This window comes from Ambystoma mexicanum, chromosome 1p (assembly GCF_040938575.1).
Source record: "Ambystoma mexicanum isolate Mex_15411 chromosome 1p, UKY_AmexF1_1, whole genome shotgun sequence".
Lineage (NCBI taxonomy): Eukaryota > Metazoa > Chordata > Amphibia > Caudata > Ambystomatidae > Ambystoma > Ambystoma mexicanum.
Window position 1 is genome coordinate 1,333,700,432 of NC_090921.1, and position 21,877 is coordinate 1,333,722,308.

A 21,877-nucleotide genomic window follows, 5' to 3' on the forward strand; every position below is an offset into this window, starting at 1 on the left:
AAACATAAATCAAATTTGATTTTGGGAGGCAGCTGTTGGAGTGAGCGGTTTGTCTGTCGTAGGAAATGTTATCTGTTGCTTTTGCCTGTTGTTTTCTGCTGTTGCAATTCCATGTTAGTTTAACTGCTTCGTTTAGGTGGTTCATTTTAACCTGAACATCTGTTTTTTCCTCAGGCAATGACCTTGATGGAGTACTTGATCAAAACTGGGTCAGAACGGGTGGCACAGCAGTGCAAGGAGAACATTTATGCTATTCAGACACTCAAGGACTTTCAGTACGTGGACCGGGATGGGAAAGACCAAGGCGTGAATGTGCGAGAGAAAGCCAAGCAGCTGGTGTCCCTATTGAAGGATGATGAGCGGCTCAAGGAAGAGCGAACACATGCATTGAAGACCAAGGAGAAGTTAGCGCAAACCTCCACGTGTAAGTGAAGGGCACATGCTCAAGTACATGATGGGAAAAGTCTGGGGATGCTAAGTTTTTGTAATCAGTGGGAAACCTGTAAAGTGACTTACAATCAGCAGCCTCTTCCTCCTTTTTGAGAAAAAGGATACATGTACATCTCTGCAGAGCAGAGCTGAAGCATACAGCTTCACGGTAGAGCTGAGTGTACTTATCCCATGATTTCCAGAGACGTTAGAAATGAGACCTGTTGGCTGCTCCATTACTAAACACAATGACTATTTGAAACAAATGCAGTGAGATATTTGATTGTTTTGAAGTGGAAGCCTTTATGAAAGTTAATTTCTAAGTTGTTCAGCACAAATGTCTGGGCCTGATTTAAGCATGGCTGTATTCTTTAAGCCTCCCTGTGCCTGTCCTCTCACTTCCTGGACCCATTGATGGCTCCCTTCCATCCCAAACCATTTTCTCCTTAATAGAGTTCTCTAAATAATTTTGTTGAAAATATTTGGGGAGAAAGCTGTTTGAGCGATGGCGAAGGATTCAGTTCAAGCTCTTCTGGAGCATTGGCAATCACATGTTTTTTATATACATTGCAGAAAACTGAACCAGTAGCCCAACCCACCAATACAACTGTAAACCTAATCTGTCAGGGTTAGTAATTTGCATGATATATATCGGGTGACTACATGCCACAATTAATTGAATTGTGGCATGTATTCACCCTATATCATGCAAATGTGGTTTATGTATGCCACAGCAATTGCAGTAGAAGTTTTAGTGTTCCCAGCAATCAATGTTTAGGGGAATGAGATGGCATTCTTTACTTGCGTAAGTAGTAGTGCTCGCTTCAAGTAAAATCTATTTTCAATTGTCTATTCAAAGGTATGTAGATTTGCTCTGCAGTTTCCTCAATATGGCCCATCTAAAAGCAACCCGCCTGCCGTATTACTAAATGATAATAGTCACTCGTTGATTAAAGTTTGGTCACAAGCTGTATATTTCACATAGTGCACACATATGGGTGGTACCATTATAGAATGTAATGCTGAGCAAACATTTGATAAAGGACAATAAGCAGGGGTGATGGCGAATGGGGAGCACGGAACCATGGCATGCAAATTGGTCGCTTCTATGTCTCCAACCCCAATATATTTTGGCTATTATAGTCCTCTGAACACCTGTCTGTATTTAATACTGTTTTCCCTGCCCTGTTCTGCATGTTTATCACCTCTTATCAGCACTCTTTTTGCACTTCCCTCCTACCTGAAGCCCTTATCAGCTGTTCGTGATTAGCTACCATCAACCTTTGTAATTCTTTAGATAGCTCTTTAACAGGAAAGTGTATGGGAGAGGGAGGGAACTGTTGTCACAGATTCTTACATGTCTACATGAGGCATTTAAGCCGGCGTTGTAAGCCTTATGCTCAACATATAATGTGTATGCTCCACCCTCTCTCCTCACATTTGACGTCTCTAAGAAGTCAAACTATCAATTGCACCTCTTCAGAGGTATTCTTCCTTCCCATGCTTTCCCCCAGAAACTCACTCTCTCCAGAGCTCTGGTCCTCTCTAGGCTGGACTATTGCAACAACCTTTTTCTAAATCTTCCTGCCTCTACTCTCCGACCTCATCAGTTTATCCAGAACAGGTCTGCGAGACTCAAGCCCAGGGATCGTATCGCTCCAGCTCTGAAATTCATTGGCTCCCAGTGGCTGCAAGGGCCAGGTTCAAGACCCTCTGCATCGTCCACAAGGCATTCAGGGGCCTGGGACTGCACTACCTCCAACTCTTTCTTCCTACACATCTCCGCTCTCGAACTCTGCTCATCCACTTCCAACTCTCTGAGGGTCAGTCACTTCTCCAAGCAGAAAGTTGGGGGCAGATCTCTATCCTCGGCTGGGGCCTCCCTCTAGAACAGCCCCAACATACTTATCACTTTTATGTATTTTCTCAATTAGCTTGGGATTTAACCCGTGACTTGAAATACAAGACAGAGATTAAAACGAGAACAAGTAACATTGGGTAAGCTCTTAAACCCTAATACCATACAAATCTTTTATTATCAAAATGGTCAAGTAAATGCAAACTTAGTAAAATAAGAAGAGAGTGATTGATGAATGTCTATAATGTTCAAAATACACACCTTAGTAACTAATAAGTTTTTCATTTTTCATCTTTCATCATTTCCTTTCTTTTTGATGTTTTTTTCTCTCATTCCTAAACAATCCTACCCTTTTCCCCTCCCTCAATGGCCACTTTCTTTGAATGGATTTTTCTTGTTTGTGTAATGACTATTTGAAAATTACATAAATATATTTTTGACTTTGTGAACTTGCTAAAACAATAAGTCCTGATTTGAGAAAGACGGAGAACCCGTCGAAACACGTGTTATCACAGAGGGCACTGTTGTAATAATAAAAACCTCTAAAAACTACATTGGGAAACGAAGAAAGGAGTTATGTGATTTTTTTTCACTCTCAGAAAGATGTGAGCGCATGGGCTCAATGCTTAAGTAACTGCCAAAAGTTTGTCTTTCAACTTAACGGAGTAGAGGAACCTAGTACTATTCCATGCGACCATTAAGACAATTCACACGAAAAGATTTTCAAGGGCGCTGAGGTCCAATCAAAGGAATACCCACCCCAAAGGTTCCTCATTCTCTTGCTGAATATTAAGTACTTGCCTCCACCAGGGTTTCCACACCATGGTGTGCTGTGATGAGGGAGTTAAAAAAGCAGAAGCAAGAAGCACCGTTTGATAGGGGGGAAAAAGAAAAGGTTGTGAGGTGTGGAGGAGTTGTTTGAGGATCCGTGTGAGTGGTTAACTCCTTTTGTTCGAGAGAAAGAGAAAGTGCAGAACATTAATACGGTTCAGCCGAGATGCCAGTAACTCCAGGAGTGTTAGAATTGGTTGATCTGGTACTACCATCTGTGTGTTCTGAGACTGTATTAGTTTGCTTGCTTGATAAACTCAAGTTGTGCTCAGCATGTCCAGTGCAGTTTGAAGACTTTCAATGCGTTTTTAAAAACCGTTTCAAGAAAACTTCAAACTGCTTATTTGGAATGAGCATTCATCATTTCCATTTTTGTGTAAAGTGGATTGGGTGGCAGTTTGATAGCAAAGTTAATGTTAATTTACGGTACTTGGGTCCTGTGTACTGAGTAAAAAAAGACTTGCACTAGGAGAAGGAAAAGTTTAGTAGGGCGTCTGTTGGGGGAAGGAGGAGACAACTGAGGATGATGGCGAGCGCCTGAAAAGGATAAGAGACAATAATGGGCTTGTGAAAAATGGAGCAATTTGTTTTTCATTCCCCTTTTGAACACCAGCAAATTCTCCATTGCTTATGTGGCCAGGAAAAGTGTTCCACTTTTGAGGGACTAGCGATGTGATGGAGCTTCCCCCATAAAAGTTTTCTATTAAGGATGACAATAGTGCAGCTTTCTGTGTTATGTAGCCTTTTATAGTGTGGAGACTAGGTATGCAGGCACCCTTAAATACTATGCACACCTAGTCAAATCCCCAGAGAATGATGGTCTGAATATATGTATTTTTTGAGGAAATGCTCGGAAAGGAAGCGATGTTCTTAGTAGTTTGTTGACAGATTGATACATTTTCCACTGCTATTATGTGAGGCCCATGGAAAGACCTGCTTCACTATAGTTCCAGGGGTTTTCAACAACAATTTCAGGGTTTAGCAGATGAGGTAGGGTGGTCACAACTGCAACGCTGGTTTATCACTAGTGATTTCTGTTATTCCTAGCATAAAGTGTTGGTTGACAATCATCCATTTGTTGATTCTTTTCATATGTCGTAATATCTGGAAAGCTGGCAGTATGGTTGGGGAGTGCTAGAACGAGCTGCATAATCATCTGCATAATTAAAACACAAGTTTGCTAGATGTGGTGAAGGTGGTTTGAGGGAGATTGAAAAGGATGGGAGCTGGTGAGGAGCTTTGAAGCGCACCAAAAGTACATTAATCTCTGAGAATTATGAAGTGGGTGGTGACTTTGGAGGAGTTTACTGAGCAACGAGAAGATCCTCTGGTGGTGTCTGATATGTATATCATTGACAAATGGAGGGGTTTGCAGCAATACAGCAGAGAAATTGAAGGCTACTGGAAGGTCTAATGGGGGGCTGTCAATCTGTGTTACATTTGTATTTGTTTTATTTATATAGCACAGACCAGGCCCAAGGGCAACCAGGCGCATATCTTAGAAGAACGTTACAGGCATGACATATAGTTACAGTGGTTACAATAATTTGTGAACAAAATATACAATTGACGTTACCATTCAGAGCAACAAGCAAAATATACAATTGACGTTACAGTTCCGAGCAACAAGCAGAGCAGTAGTGAAGGAGCAAAGCATAACAGGGACACAGTGGGGCAGCCATGATCAGAAGAACGGTTGTTAGTGAGATGTGGCTAGCCAGAGCTTGGCTTTGTGTTTGAATAGGTTGAATGAAGGTAGGGTTCTGATAGAGAGAGGTACAGTATTCCAGAGCTTGGCCGCCAGGACTGGGAAGCTGGCGCCCCCAGCAGATTGGAGCTTGAATCTAGGGATCGCAAGACCTTGGGATTGTAGATCTTAGTACTCGCGATGGAATATTTTATGTGACCTTTTGAGGTCTCCTATTGAGAGCATAACAAATTCTATTCTGAGAGTTGGTTTAAAATGTGCTAGTCAATACATGGTGATTACTGCCTTCTGTACCTGTTTCTTATGGTTACCAGACATTTCGTCGAAAAAAAATGGTCGACAGGACATTTGGTCGAAATCATTTGGTCGAAAGACAAATGGTCGAATTTTTTTGTTTTTTTATTTTCACCTTTTTTTTTTTTTTGGGGGGGGGTCCCCCCAACCCCCTTTTTTTACTAAAAACTTTTTTTTCTCTAAACTGAAACCTAAAAAATATATATATAAATAAAATAAAAAAATTCGACCAAATGTCTTTCGACCTAATGTCCGGACACCGTATCATATACATCCCAAACACGTCAAGGTGCTGACTCCTTTTAATATTCTAGGCATAGAACTGCAGTTGCACTGCTAAATATCAAACCCTGTGCTAGTTACATTTGCTGCTGTCCTTTCACTCCAAGTACAATGCTGCTTCAGATCCCAGACCCATTATATTTTTGTTCCCCCCCCCCCATTCCTGTGACTAATGACATTGTTGTTTTTGGCAGTTGGGACGGGGGCAGCGTTGTGACCCAGTCAGGGGAAACTGGTACCTCACTCGACCTGGGGCAGTGGGCCTATCAGGCTTTTCAGTAGAGCCAGTCCTACCCCAGAACGGGGGTTGAGGTAGCTTGGAGAGCCTCAGTGCCGCCCCTCCCCCCACTCCTGCATTTGCCACTTTTAACAAAAGTGGCACCGCCATCGATGACACAATGCTTGCTGAACCCTATTCTTGCCAGAATTCCTTTTCTTATTACAGGGTTACCACTCCCTGAAGCCCATGCAGTAACAGACGGTCACTACGTTCTGCAGAAGGGAGCTTCCGGGTTTGTGAAGAATACCAGTCAATAGTTTCTCATACCAGTTGTATGGGTTCTCCCCCAATATTCCCAACACTATGAATTTTGGTTCACAGAGTATCTCCATGCCTAGTGTTGCTGTCAGTTTATTAAGACATTTATTCCAGGAACGGCATATTTGTCAACGCTCCCAAAGAATATGAAGAAAAATTCCCTCATTCGCTCCACATCTTAAAAAATTTGCATTTTCAACAAGACTCCAGTGAAAAAGTGAAAGATGGGAATAGTAGAACTTATGTAGAATTTTAAATTGCAATTTCCGCTAGATTCAGACTTGTACGATCTCCCTGGGGAATATCCGGGCCTCCAACCAATCCTTCGGCTCAATGCGACCTGCATCCACCTCCCTTCTGTTCTTTAGATTCAATAGATCAGGAGTCGCAAAAGAGGATATGTCCTGGCATGGTGTATATGTGACTTTGGTTGTGATATGTTCGGTAGGATATTCCTCTCCAGTGGGGAGCATTGCGGGATCTCTTTCATACATTTCTCGCCCAGTTCAATTGACCTGGCTATTTCAATTGTCTCCTCTAGTGTCGGGTTCTTCGCTTGCCACAGACGTTGTTGAATGCGTGGATCTGCTACATGCAAAACCATTTGATCTCTCAAATATTCATCTGCCACTCCTGTAAAAGCACATGTAGCCATCAACCCTCTCAGTGCAGCCAAGTATGAGTCTATACTCTCATCTTTACTTTGTTTCTTTGTGAAAAATCTGTATCTTTCTAACACAATGTTAGTTTTATTTCCGAAATGTTTATTCAGTTTGGCAAACGCCACGTCATATTTCCTAGCTGTACTTAAAGATTCTCCCCAGCTCTCCTCATCATGTTCCAAATCGGGTAATGTCCTGAAAATCCTGAGTGCCTCTGCTCCTATGCAAAAGTGTAGCCTCTTTTTGGTCATCATTGAACTTGGAGCCACCTATTGCCCTCAGATATACCTGAAAATGATCTTGCCATTGTTCCCAGGGACATGTTGGATTTCCTGGCAGTGGCAAAAAGTTCGCTGGGGCAGCTATACTCTGCATGTTGCACTCAATCAAAATGTCTTTGTTTTTTATTTTATATAAACAACTTCTGTGTGCTGCCTTATTTTTCCATTGAAGAAATGTGTTGCTTAAATATATACTTCTGCTTAACACACTTTACAGTCATTGCTCATTGAACTCTGCATTTCCTCATGTGAGCGTGCAACTAAGATACAGCCATATCAACATTAGTTCCTTGTGTGCGTGTGATTTCACTTCAATCCGTGACGCTTTTACTCATTGGCTTGTTTCCTTCCCTCGTAGCGACGTTACTACGTGACTTCCGTGTTATGAGCGGGCCGCGTAATGTTTATATTTCTCAACGTTGCCCAGCAACGCCCAAAATGGCAGCACGCACGGCACGCATGTAGGTGCCTTCCTCTAATAACAGCAGTTGGCCCCGTTCGCGGACCATTCGTAAAATGCTGCTGCCGTGAGTCGATTATAGTCTATTTAATTCATGATATACATTTTTCTTTGCGCCGCTCACCTCGATCCTTGTCGCTTTCACTTGCTGTAACTTCATTAACCTCACGAAGCAAACCCGCATTGCTGGTGGAGCGTTTGCTTTCTCACATCTCCTCTGACTGTACCCGGGGGCTCCCTCCTCTTAAATAGATCCTCGTCGCCAATTGTTGTGTTTTATATGTAATATGTAAAAGACATTACGCGTGTTAATGTATATAGATTGTTTTTATTGGAGGAGCCCCCAAGAGGCCAACTTCCTTTACAGCAACATCTTCGTGTATGACCTCATCAACATTCTGGAGCCATACACGAAGATGTTGTCATAGTTACATTGCACGTGCTTATGATAACAGGAACTATGTACACGTGCTTATGACAATACAAACTATGTACATTTAATTATAACCATATCCTCACACTGTGCTACAGCCTAGAACTGTGTCGTTTGCCCCACTACCCAAGACAAGTTCCTTAAATGAGACAGGCATAACACAAGTTGCAATTGAAGAAATAAAAAAGAAGGTAGATGAATACATAGCAACCAACCTAGCTAAAGCTCTCTCTAATCCATTATTGCCGCAATGTTTCCCTGTGGAAGCATATCGAGGCATTTCAGAGCCTCGCTCTTGCCAGCACACAGACATGCTTATGAGACCTGTGGGCAGATCTTGGTCAGAGGAACAGAATGTACCAAGGCTCATGATAAAATTGTACAACCAAAATGGACACCATGTAAAATTGAGCAGCCGCATATGCCTTGACATGTCCACCCACAGCAAGATCATTTCTTTACCTTCATTTTAAAATGCAGAGAGGGCAACTATCCTGCATATGATTTAAATCGGCAGAGTGTATTGAACATTTTCGGGGAAATTGAGGCGCTGCAGAATATCTCCACTTTAGATATTGATCAAACTGAATTCATCTCAGGCCATCTATCTTCAGTAGTGAGAGTATGGATCCCTTCAGGGGTGGTGTGGCAATCCATCTGGCGTTGTAAGATGCAACTCTTTGAAATGGGTTTCGTTTTAGCTGAAGACCCAGAGAGCAACCCATCTATAGTGCAAACTCCCAAAACAAAATTAAATATCTTCAGAGGTTCCAACGGAGAAAGGCGTGAACTAACAAGAATGGTGTCCTTGAAAAAGTAACCACCAATCAGTCTGACATTGCCAAATTTAACAATTGCAAGCTGGAACACTCGAGGCCATGCTCATTTATATTCCTCATTTAAAGACACGTCGGAACAGTTTCACATCATAGCATTACAGGAGACTTGGTTAGTCAATACCCCGATTTGGGACAATTATGAGCTTGCGCTGATACAGGCTGTCCCAAGTGGGGGTAGGCCGACATCTGGTCTATTTGTAGCAGTACATGTTAAATCAGGCCTTTAGATTGCACCTTGGGATTCTGTGAGTGCTCATATCCAGCTGGCAAAAATCTCAAATCAAACCATGTCCTTTGCCTTGATTAACATCTACCGCAATGTAGCTGCAATGACCAATAAGGTATTTTATGCTGGCTTAATCAACATCTTCCATAGTATCATGCTAGATAGCTCTATTACATATACAATCATTGTTGGAGATATAAACTTGGACTGTTGGAAGGAGAGAAGGAAAAATCAAACCGTGCAGAAGTGGATCACCTTTATGAGTGAACAAAACTACATCATGGTCAATGGTGCAGTTCTGGGTGATACAACGCCACATTATACATGGCATAGGGGATGTAGCTCTAGCATTATATCTATGTTGATCGTAAACTGTTTCAGCAAATCAAAAATTTTACCGTCAAAGACCATATAAATAGTGATCATGGTTTGCTGATTCTTGAGTTAGAATGGAACACACAAACAAATATAAGGGCACAATATCTTCCCAAATTAACAGTAAATTCTGCCCGATCAAGATTGACCTGGAATGTGAACATATCTAATATGTTCAAGAATGCAATAAACAACAATTCAGGATCTATGCTCTCAAAACAATATTCTGAGTTATTAATCCCCTTTACAATAAAAATTATGATTCCACATAAAAATAGAATTCGTCATGCCCATGTGTTTGATTACGGAATCCATTGTATTAAGGCTGAGTTCAGGAAAACCAAAAGATCCCTGCTACAATCTTGCTCACCTACTCGCTGGCAAGTACTAGCAGCCACCAAATACAAATATAAAAAAAATTGGTTGCGAGGGCGTAGGGCACTCTTATTCCAACATGATAGTGAAGCTATGATGCATGTGATGGGTAATGAGAATTCCTCTGCAATGTGGCACCTATTCAAAAGTCACACATCATCAACAAGGCGATGCGCAAATAAATGGAGTACTGGAACATGAGTGGATTGCACACTTTACTGCACTATACGCCGATGCAACCTATGCGAAGATTCAATACGAACCAACATCCAAAGCAGCCTGGCAGCTAGAGGCCTCATATGATAACATACAGGCTCTGGTAATAAACAATAGCAGTTCCAGAGCGGAAGGACCTGGTGGATTGTCCAATCATATTTTTAAAATGTATCCACATGAATGGGCACTTATCTTGTACTCCATCTTTAAAGATATACTTAGTAAAAGACTCATTCCACCATCATGGAGAACCTCAATCATCAACCCCATATTTAAAAAGGGAGACCGGTGCGTCCCATCAAATTACCGCCCTATTGCGTTGTTGGACGCACCGGGCAAGATTTTCATAAAATTGGAATTGAATGAATTTAATGTCTGGACAAAAAACTGACCATCGAGATCCAAACCAAACGGGGTTCGTGGCAGGAATGGGCACCAATATCAATTTATTGGCACTAAATGCCATTAAAGCTGAATGCCACTCTTATGTTGAGTGACAGGATGCGGACCCCTTTGAGGTTACCCATAAGTTTCATTTCCCATGTAGTTGGCATGTAACTGCGATTTCCCCACCCCCCTTATATCCCACCCTCTCTCCTTTTTCCCCCCTCCGGATAGATTCAGCACCGCCTCCCCTTGACATCTCCCTGTCTCAGGCTGCTGAGTCTCCTTCCATCTCGGGAGAATAACTAAGTAGGAAGGGTGCCTCCCCCACCCTCCCCCGATTCCAAGTGACAATACCATCCCCCCACCTCCCAGGCAAACTTCCCCCTTTAATGGTGTACCATGTAGCCTCTCTACGTGGGGGCGTATTTCATACGCTGGCCGGCTTGGCCAAATTTGCCTTTGTTAGGTTGGGGTCTTAGATCTGGGTGCTTTGGTCCCCGTAAAGCATTCTGTCTTAAATTGGAGCCCCCAACTCTCCTCCACTCCCCGGCCCTCACCTTTCACTTTGCCATGCTGCCCTGAGTTAGTGACATCCTCCCCTTCAATCTTCAGGATCCCGAGACCCTCCTCTAGAGTGGAGATGCTGTGTTGCCGGCCTTCCCACCTAAAAACCTACTCAAACGGATAGGCACACCTATATCTTATCAGAGCATCTCTGAGGACTTTTGTTACTTGCCCCATATGCCTCCTTTTAGCGAGAGTGGCTTTGGCGAGATCCAAAGCCATTCACCTTAAATGGTGGCGCTTTCCTTGCCGCCTGTAAAATACTTACCTTTTGTTCATAGCTTTGGAGGGCTAACACCACCTCTCTGGGTCGAGCCCCTGGCTTCTCTCGTGGGCGTCGCACCCAATGGATCCTATCAGTTGGTACTCCTCAAGTTTCCTCTAGTACCAACAGTTCCTTGAAGACCAGCTGGATAGTTTCCTGCAGCTCGATGTCCGGGACACTCTGACAGCCCTTTCACCCTGATGTTCGAGCGCCTTGAGCGGTTTTCTAAATCTTCGGCTTACTGCTCCAGGTTGTGTGTTGCCACCGCCAATTGCTCCGTGAGTGCATCAATTTTCTTGGCGTCTTCAGACAGTTCCTGTATCAGCTCCTCATTCATGGCCACTCTGCCCCCCAGTTCCACAATTTCGTTCTTGACTTCTTGCACTGATTGGGCAAGTTGGTTGCGCATTTGGCTGAGCTGATTCTGCAGGGTGGCAGTTATCTGATCGCTATAAGTTCTAAAGCATTCCTTGAGTATTTCTCTTGTGATTTGTTGACCTGGTGGTATGGGGGGGAACAACTCGGGTGTTTGGTTTTCCATCTCTTTTATCCCTTCCTCTCCAGAGGCGTCCCCTCTCTCCTCCACAGGCCAGGCAGCGTCCCTTCTTGCTTCTTCACAGCGTTGGAGCCTGCTGCACCTTCCCTAGGCTCCTTGGGCCTGTTGCATGACATTCCTTGGTGGCTCTGGCCGCCGATAGGGCGACTCCTGCACCACGTCCTCCGACAGACCCAACTAGTGGAGGGTTCAGTCCTCCCCGTTCTCCACACTTTTCAGGGGGTGACCCACCAGCAGGAATCCCTCCTGCACGTCGAGTGCCCGTACCTGCCGGGGGTGCCTACTCACTCAGCTGACTTAGTATGACCCACCTGGGTCCTTGACTGGGGTCAGATGCTTCACCCGCTGGGGGATTCTGGACTTGGGCGTTTGTTAGTTCTGCTCCTTTCAGCTGGTTAACTGGCCAAGGGTGCCTTCATTAGGCTATGATCACCATAGGCGTCTTCTTCCTGTGGTAGCCCCGACTGTTGTCCTACTGTCCCCCTTGTTTCATCCCCCGGGGCACCCCACAGTGTCGTCCCGCGTTACTGTTGTACACTTGGCTCTGAAGGGGAGTCTCCACCCCCTCCCCCCAACCCCCTTTCCACTTATCACAGGGCGTCCTTTCATAAGTTTGTGTTGGGGCCCTTTTACACCCCCAGCTATGCCTAGTTGCTGATTCGTCCGATTCGGCGGGCCAGGCGGCCGGCGGCTTGGGGAGGGTATTGGGGGGGGGGGGGGGGGGACACGCCATCTCGGCCCTGACGCACTGCAGATGTCGGGTTCTGCCAGGCCTGGATGATTCACCCACCACCCCCTCTCCCTACCCCACCATGATGTGGACTCCCCGGTCCTCAGTAGTATGATTCCGAAGCTGAGGCTGGCCCGGGGCTCCAGTCCTATGCTGCTCGATTTTAATGGTGCGCCGGAAAGGAGGTGTACTGGCACCGCTCTCCCCCTCTCTCTCTGCTTTCCTGTCCGTGTCTCTGACTCGCCAAGCCCTTCGATGCAACCCCTGCTCGTCCAACAGGAGTGTCCTCTCTATTTGCAGGCACCCGGCGCCTCGCTCAGTTCTTCAAGGGGTGGCCCGATGGCTCCCCTGGGCGGCTTTCTATCCTCACAAGCGGGACCGAGCTGTCGGGGCTGCAGGCTCGGCCGGGTATCCGCAGGTTTGTTTATTTATTTCTAATGCGCACCAGACCCAAAGGTATCGGGGCACAGCAACAAGAAAATGCAAAGAGTTACATGGTATGGTCAGGGTAAGACAATATACAAATTGTAAACCGGTAGGATACATAAGCACAGCAAGCGGGTATTATGATATGCTTTTATGGAATATACAAATACATACATCCTAGCTATAAGTAATACAGCAATCAGGCCTAGGGGTCAGTGGATTTGAGTAGTTTAATGTAATTACATCTAATGTTCAAGTAGGGTTGGTCTTCTCTAAGGGGGTGTGGCAGGGAGTTCCAGAGTTTGGCTGCTTTCACGGGAAAGCTGCTCCCGCCAGCCTTGGTTAGTCTGAATCTTGGTACAGTAAGGCAATTGGCGTTGCTCGCTCTCATAGGTCTGATGGATGTTCTTCTGTGTAGTCGATCTACGAGATGCCTGTGGGCAGCATCATTTAGTGCTTTGTGGGTAAGGGATTTTGTTTTTAGAAGGAGTCGAGAGCCAGTTGTTTTGGCGTCTAGTCGCAGAGATGTGTACTCTTCTATTCACACCTAGTGCGTCTCTTAATGCATTATTTTGGAGGATTTGTATCCTCTGGATAATGGCTTTGTTGGCGCTGATGTAAAGAGCATTGCAGTAATCTAGCCTAGAAAATATTGGAGCTAGGGCCTGGATCATGCAACTGTCATTCGATAGGAAAGGTTTGCCGGTCCTGATGAGCTTGCACGTGTAAGCAGTGGTTGAAGCCGTTGATTTCACTTGTTTGTCAAAGGAAATGGTAGAGTCAAGGTAGAAACCAAGGGTTTTTACCTCCTTGGCTACCTTAATGATGTTCCTATCAATGGAGAATGATGAGTATTCCTGGCCTCATTTCTTAAGGTTGAGGTGGGCACCCAGGATGATGAGCTCCGTCTTGTCATCATTCAGGCATAGACCCTGAGTGACCATCCATGCCTGGATGATGAGGTACACCATATTCACCAGTGCCAAATCCTTGTCATAATCCCCAGAAAGTGGGAGGAGAATATCATCTGCATAGTTAGTGTAGGTGATACCCAGAAGGTCCAGATCATCGAACAAGGGCTTGGTGAATATGTTGTATAATGTAGGGGAAACACAAGAACCCTGGGGGACATCACATGTGATAGGGACAGGGTCAGCCGCTGCCGAGGGGGAGAAGACACTCCTGGTTCTATCACTCAAGAATGATTCTATCCATCTGATAGCCTCTGTAGAAAAGTGGGCTGCCGAGTCCAGGTGGCCGCATAAGACCTTGTGATCCACCAGGTCGAATGCGGCTGAGAGGTCTAATAGTAAGAGGAGGGCTGTTTTGCCTTTGTCTCTTAACTCATCGACCTGTGTTTTTAGGTCGATGAGAGCGGTTTCCATCCCATGTAGGGGACGGAATCCAGATTGTCTTGCTTCCAAAAGCTTATGGAGTTCCAAGTATTTTTGGATCTGTGTGTAAGCAACCTCATCGAGTATTTGAGCAGGAATGGTACCGTCGTGATAGGACGGTAATTGGTAGTAATGAGTGGGTCTACGGTTTGCTTCTTTAACCGTGGGAGTACCCAGGATCAAGTTGGTGGGAATGGTGCCAGATGAAAAGGAGGCATTGACCAATTTAGAGATAAAAGGGCAAGATCTCTTGCAGCATCTTTTATAATCTGAGCTGGGTAACGGTCACTGTGGCAATTGGAAGGCTTGAGTGAAAGAATTACTTTTTCTACCTCGAGTATGGAAGTTTTAGTAAAATGGAATCTGGCATGACGGTCAGATGGTATTTTGCTAGGGGATGTTTAGGTTGTTTAATTGTCGTGGCGAGTTAAGGGAAGGTTTTTTTTTAGGGCTATTTTGTTCTGGAGCGTAGCTACTTTATTGGATAGTGCCTGTTGAATATCTGAACACCATGTTTTGTTTTTAGTGCAAATGTCAGGTGAAGGGATAGGAGACTCTAACTCTTTTAGTATGGTGAATAATTCGTTCATACTGGAATTGGGGTTAGAGATACGTTTGTTGTAAGAGTTTCGTTTTGCCAGGAAGATTTCATTTTTATATTGCGAAGAGATTTTAGTTAACTTGATTTTGTTGTCATCTGAGGGGAGTAGTCTCCAAGCGGTTGCACATTTCCTTTTTAGGAGTCGTAGGTCCTTTTAACTGGGGGGTGAACCACTTGTTTAGATGAGATTTGGGTTGGCTAGGTCTGAGTTTAAGTGGAGCAATTTTGTCGATTGTAGTTAGCATAATGTTATTATACTTGTGGACCAATGTACCTGGATCTAGGTTGTCATCCAGTGAGTTGAGGGTAGGGAGAATGGCTGTATCACTTTGTCTACTGTAATATTCTTTTTGTTACTTGTTAAACAAGGTGGGGCAGTAGGTGAGACCATCGGGAGTGGTCTATTAGTGGATAGTGTGAAAGACACAAGGAAATGGTCTGTCCACAATTGCGGGGAGATGGAGGCGATGGTGGCAGTGCAACTATAATCGGCTACCCAGTCTAGGGTTCTCCCTTTATTGTGGGTAGGTTTGTTGATTTTCTGGGAAAGACCTAAATCTGATGGGATGTTGGCTATGTTGGAGGCGTGCTTATCTGCTGGGTCATTTAATCCTAGATTAAAGTCGCCTAGTAATAATAGTTGGGTGGTAGTTTTAACCTCTTTAGTGCCAAGGGCGAGCTAACTCGTCCTTGGAATTAATTCCGTAGTGCCAAGGACGAAATGGCTTGTCCTTTTTGGCACCTTGTTTTGTGTGATCAACCCCCGGGCTATGTGAGGGGGAGGTCCCCCCTCACTTCCAGGGGGCTGGATTACCTTCAGTTTCACAGCAGCAGCCATTCCGGGCTGCTGCGGTGAAAATGCAAGATTTGTTTGTTAGGCAGAAACCTGCGCAGTTCCCTTAGGGAACACTGCAAAAGATTTAAGACTACAGGTGATGGCAGTAAACCCACTTGGTAGCAGTCTGTACCACCCAGATTTACCTGGTAGCTGTGGCTGAGCAGTCAGACTTCTCTCAAGAAGAGTTAGGCAGTATGCAAAGTTTACACAATAGGCACCCAGACACACCAATACAAGCAAACACTGACCAGAGCTTTGGTATCAAAGTATATAATTATTTATTTAAAAACACACTGTTTGAAACACTCCAGCACTCTTATTATAAAATATTCTAAACACAGTTACTATTGTAATATATACACCCCTTTTCCCTTATCAGATAACTCACAGTAAAACGCCACTTATTTTCATACAAAGGTGAGCGCTTAACTAGATGGCACTCCAATAAGTTTGTGAGAAAGGGAGGGAAAAAGACAGAATATGGAAAGGTACACCACTCTAAGATTCGGGAACACTGTTAGCAAGGCAGAAGAGCAAAAAGTCACTGGTGAGCCGAAGTCCAAAGGCTGAGCCCACTCTTAGAGAGAGCAGAGCACAAATGCGCCCAAGATCACACAGTTACACTAGGCTTAGAAAGTCTTGCAGAGAGTTCCAAAAAGAGTTTAGAGAGGCTTAGGAAAGTTTAGCCAGGGTGTCCCAGGCTAACCCAGGTTCGAAAGCCGGGGGCTAAATCTACCCCGTACAGTCGGTAGCAAGGGAAGCCAGGCGAGACACGGTACTTTAAGTAGGAAGGAGCCTCCACCGGTGGCAGTTGTTCCTGGCAGTGGGTGCAAGCCGCGTCGTCGTCCAGGGGAAGAGAAGATCTCGACTTGGAGGAAAGATGAAGGTCGTTGCACTACCAGGGAAGAAACCAGCCGCTGAGTTTTCCGGTTAAAGGTGGTACCTTTGTTTCGCGGTCGTGGTAAAACGTGGTATCCCGGTTGCCGGGGTGCTTGGCACAGGCAAGGCGGCCACGAGGTATGTTGGGAAGGCGAAAAGACGGTGAAACTGGTTATTCCCACCAGTCAAAGGAAGAAGACTCTCCGGCGGGAGATCTCCTCTGTCGTTGGGAAAAGTGGCGAGACGGTCCAGCAGGACTCCACCGGTGGTGGTGTCGTGGCAGGTCGGCTCAGCTTCTCCCTCGTCGGATTCTTAGGTCCTGTGGCGACATCTGAAGTTCCAGTCCCCAAAGCCCTGATTTTATGCAGAAAACCCCCATTCACTCAGCCTAGCTGTCACTCAAACATGCTAAGTGGTGAGCCGGCCGGCCGGCTCACCACTTGGGCCAATCAGGATGGAGTGCGACTTCAGTTGCCTAGGCAACTCAGTCCAGGGTGCCTAAATTCCCCTCCACCCCTCCTAAGTACCCCAGACAGAGTGGCACCACTTTGGAGGGCTTCTGTGGAGAAGCCCGCCAAAAAGTGGAACAAAGGGCTCGACTTGGGTTGGAGTCACAGAAGAGAACACAAACGCCATTTTAGAATCCAGTTTTGGCAAAAAATACCAACCGGAGAATTAATATTAATTAAATAAACCGGCGGTATGTTCGAGGCTACCGTAAATAATTAAATAAAGGTAGTAGCCTAAAACAATGGGAAATCCCATAGGAAAATATTTGCGGTTGAATATAAAAAGTAGTATCCAATGCCACCAGCCAAAAATCGATCAGGGGGGACGAGACGTGCCCCCTCGACTAACAGACCCCGGGGCAATTGAATTGCCCCAGCCAGTACGTCCACAATATGATGGTTTGTACTGGTTCTGTTCAGAATTTAAGACTAGTAAAGTCAATGGTGACTTTACATGCCCTGGGAGACAGTAGTCAGTCCCAGGGTATGGAGTCTATACTTGGGGGTCACTATGACAGCCCTGTGTTACTGCACTGAGGGTGCTGTGTAACACACATCACAAAAACACATGAAGCCCTATGGAGTAAAAGACCCCATAGCCCATTAAACACATCTAGATTCAAAGAAACACCCTCAAATCATGTCCAAGAGTGAGGGGAAAAGAGCCTCACTTTTGGCAGTAGAAAAAAATAAACCCCAAAAATCCAGCAAAGCTGCTGGGGGACTCACTAGGTTAGGAAATTCAGCCTAAACAGAGAATTCTCCCTAACATTGTTCACCTTTCTCCCCCTCGATCTTCGGCTGTATTTCAAGCTGGAGATCGAGGGAGGTGTCGTTGGAAAGGGGAGATTCTCCCCCCTTGTGTGAAAGCATTGCTGGGCGCGGAGAGGACGCAGAGCGCTTGATCCGCGCCCAGCAATGCTACTGGACCACCAGGGATAAGTTTGTGACGTGGGGGGAGGGGGGACTGTTTACAGTAAGCAGCTCTCTCCCCCCCAGCCCCCAAAGCATGGGGTCACATATAAAGACCCCTAGGGGCAGACAGGTGACCATCTGCCCCCAGGGCTCGGGGCATGAAAAAATATGCTAAAAAAAAATAAGTGATGGGAAGGGGGGAGGGGGTTTGGGAGCCCTAGCCACCAGGGATTTTTTCTGTGGAGGTGTCGTTGGTAAGGGGAGATTCTCCTCTTTCCAACGATGCCCTTTTTGTAAGCATTGCTGCACCCGGATCTGGCGCAGGACGCTCGATCCGGGGGCAGCAATGCCACTAGACACCAGGGATGTCTTTGTAGTATGGGGGAGGGGGGCTGCTTTCTAGGTAAGTGGCCCCCTCCCCCCGTGGGCCCAAAGCATGGGGCCATATGTATTGAGACCCCTGGGGGCGGATAGGGGCAAAAAAAAATATATCATGGCTGGTGTTGGGGGGAGTGAACCCCGCTCCCCCACTGGACCATGGAATTTTATTCTGGAAGGGGGTTGCCCGACCCCCCACCACCACCCAAAATGGACTTGGGGTCATGTCATGCAGCACTCCATGGGGTTACATGCCCCTTCCTAAGAGCAGATAACTGCCCCCAGGGAGGGCTGCATGAGAACCCCCTCTCCTGCATTTGGTGTGGGGGGAGAGGGTCACCCCCAGTACATTAGAAAATTACCTGACGATGTAGGGTGCCACTCTGCCCTCGCTAAAGGGCAGCCTGCCATTTTTAATTATTTTCTTTGTTTATTAAACTTGCCTTGGCACAGGGGGGCACATTGGTGTGCCATTCTGGCCCAGGGGTGCCCAAACCTTACTGCCCTAACCACTGGGTGGCCTGTCCCACCATTTTTGGGCCCCCTCCACCCCAAATGGAGGGGGTTGGTGTACCTCATGCAACCGTTTGTTGGAGGCCCAGTGAGGCCTGCATGAGGTGTCCCCGCCACCCATTTGTGGTGAGGGGGGGGGGGAGAGGGCCCCCAAAAATTGTGTGACAGGCTCCCCAGTGGGTGGGGCAGTAAGGTTTGGGCACCCTGGGGCCAGATTGGCACACCAATGTGCCCCTCTGCGCCAAGGGGAGTTGGGTTACCGAAGGAAAAAAGTGAAAATGTTGGAACGCATTTTAGGGGTGCTGTGGGGCACCCTAAAGGGACAGGGAATTTGCTAATGGGATGGGGCGTTGACCCCTCCACCCCCCGCCCGCAATGGAGTGGGTGCCATGTCATGCAGCCCTCTCTGGGACCAGATATCTGCTCCTAGGAAGTACGCCTGAGCCCAGGGAGGAGTGCAGGACAGCTCCCCCCTTATCTGCCCCACAGAGGGCTACATGAGATGCGCCGCCCCTCCAATTGTGGTGGGGGTGGAGAGGTGCACCCCCCTTCATATTAGAAAATTCCCCAGCGGTGTAGGGTGCCCCTCAGCCCCCGCTAAAGGGCAGCCTGCCATTTTTAATTATTTTCTTTGTTTACTAAACTTGCCTTGGTGCAGAGGGGCACATTGGTGTGCCAATCTGGCCCCGGGGTGCCCAAACCTTACTGCCCCACAATTTTTGGGGGCCCTCTCCCCCTCCCTCACCCCAAATGGGTGGCGGGGGCACCTCATGCAGTCCTCCCTGGGGGCAGATATCTGTCCGTAGGAAGGGGCAAATGGGTATTCACTGGGGGTGCGGTTCAGTAGACCACCAGGGATGGCTTGCAAGGGGGGTCATGCTTGCAAAGTATTTATTTGTTTTTGCTGGTGTGACCGTAGGTAACACACGCTTTTTGTTTTGTGTACAGTTTGTTCTACGCGAGCAGCTGCAACGTTATGCGAGTACCGTTTTTAATTATTCTATGGTTAGGGCCCACTGTCAGTGGGGTGGGTGAGACTGGGGCTGGATTGTTGGTGGTGTGGGTGGGAATGGGCCATCTGGGCAGATATGTTGGTGGGCTGGGACACAATTGCAGGGGCAGGCCACAAATTGCCCCCCATGCCAGCAGAACATTGGTGTTTCCCTAGGAGCGGCTCCCTCCCGTGTGGTTTGTCCGTCTGCAAGCCCAGGCTCCACCTCTTGCTATGCTATGTTACAGATGGCACCTCTGGGGAGGAATGGGGATCCTGCCGGGGCTCCCTGGAGCTGTGCTGTGGTTAGGGGACAGTACACCCACATGGCACATGGATGTCCAAGGCCAGGGACATCACCTCCAACCGTCCTGGAGTTACGGCTGGGCTTCATTAGAGCTTTTCCCTTCGAGGAGGTATTGGCACAATGCTGGGACTCCCTGGTGGGGAGAAGCTGTAACGCAGGGCAGCCAGGGCTCCAGCAAAGTCGGCGGTAATATCCCTGGCCTTGGGCACCCTTCTCCCATGTGGATCTTTGCCCGGGGTCTGGGTAATAAATTCTGGGCCGATTTGCGTAAGTCAGACCTCTGTGGATTCCCACGGGTATCCTCTTTTGGGAAATGCATAGGGTTCCCTGTTTTCCTTGGTGGCTTCGACACACTAGGCCCAAATCTGTAGGTTGCCCACATGAACAAAATGTGCTGTACCAGTGGGTTACCCTTATCCTTTTGCGCCCCCGGTAGGTTCACCCACACATGTGAGGTACCGTTTTAATCGGGAAACGTGTGGGGACGCGGAAAGGTAGACCATGTGTTGTTGGCAGTGTGTTTCAGTGGGTGTCCAGAGCGAAATGTCTGAGAATTGTCTTCATTTCCAGCCAGTTTCAGAGACATTTCTCGTCTGTCCACTCGCCGAAACATGTTGCCAACAACAGATGTCGTACCTTCTCGCGTTGCCACAGGTGTCCCGATAAAAACGGTACCTCACATATGTGGGTGCACCTACCGGGGCGCAAAGGAAAAGGGTAACCCACTGGTAACCCCAAGCCTTTCGGCACAGCACATTTTGTTCATGTGGGTAACCTACAGATTTGGGCCTAGGGTGTCGAAGCCAGCAAGGAAAACAGGGAACCCCATGCAATTCCCAAAAGAGGAGACCCGTGGGAATGCACAGAGGTCTGACTTGCGCGAAGCGGCCCAGAAGGTATTACCCAGAACCCCAAACAAAGTGAACATTGTGTCCCCCCCACATATATCACACTTTGTTCGGGATTGTGGCTAATAAAAACTGGGGCAATTTGCGCAAGGCAGACCTCTGTGGATTCCCATGGGTGTCCTCTTTTCGGAAAGGCATGGGGGTTCCCTGTTTTCCTTGCTGGCTTCGACACCCTAGACCCAAATCTGTAGGTTGCCTGCATGAACAAAATGTGCTGTGCCGAAAGGCTTGGGGTTTCCAGTGGGTTACCCTTTTCCTTTTGCGCCCCAGGTAGGTTCGCCCACACATGTGCAGTACCGTTTTCATCAGGACACGTGTGGGGACGCGGAAAGGTCGGCCATGTGTTGTTGCCGGGGTGTTTCGGTGGGTGGCCAGAGCCAAATGTCTGAGAATTGTCTTTTATTTCCAGCCAATTTCAGAGACGTTTCCCTCTGTCCACTCACCCCAACACGCCGCCAACAATAGATGTCATACCTTCCCGCATTCCCACAGGTGTCCCGACAAACGGTATCTCGTGTGGGTGCACCTACCGGGGCGCAAAACGAAAAAGGCTACACCACTTGTAACACCCAAAGGGTTTGGGGAGACAACCTACAGATTTGGGCCTAGGGTGTCCAAGCCACCAAGGAAAATGGGGAACCCCATGCATTTCCGAAAAGAGGACATCTGTGGGAATCCGCAGAGGTCTGACTTGCGCATGTCGGCCCAGAATTTATTACCCAGAAACCCTGGCAAAGTCCAAAATCTGGTGAAAAAAACGCATTTTCTGCACATTTCACTCGGCTCACCCACCGAAACACGGCACCAACACAAGGCCTACTGTCTCGCGTTCCCACACGTTTCCCGATGAAAACGGTACCTCACATGTGTGGGTGCACCTACCTGGGCGCCAAGGGGAAAGCCTAAAAG

General features: G+C 46.9%; 1 protein-coding gene across 8 annotated transcripts in view; it reads left to right on the forward strand.

Annotated features, from left to right (window-relative positions):
• Window positions 1-21,877, forward strand: part of EPN1 (epsin 1) — an 835,995-nt gene that overhangs the window by 327,099 nt on the left and 487,019 nt on the right. For all 8 annotated transcript variants that reach the window (XM_069606952.1, XM_069606915.1, XM_069606959.1 and 5 more), the window contains one exon: window positions 175-424. In XM_069606952.1, the coding sequence (XP_069463053.1) occupies window positions 175-424 (250 nt within the window). The remainder of the gene's footprint in view (window positions 1-174; window positions 425-21,877) is intronic.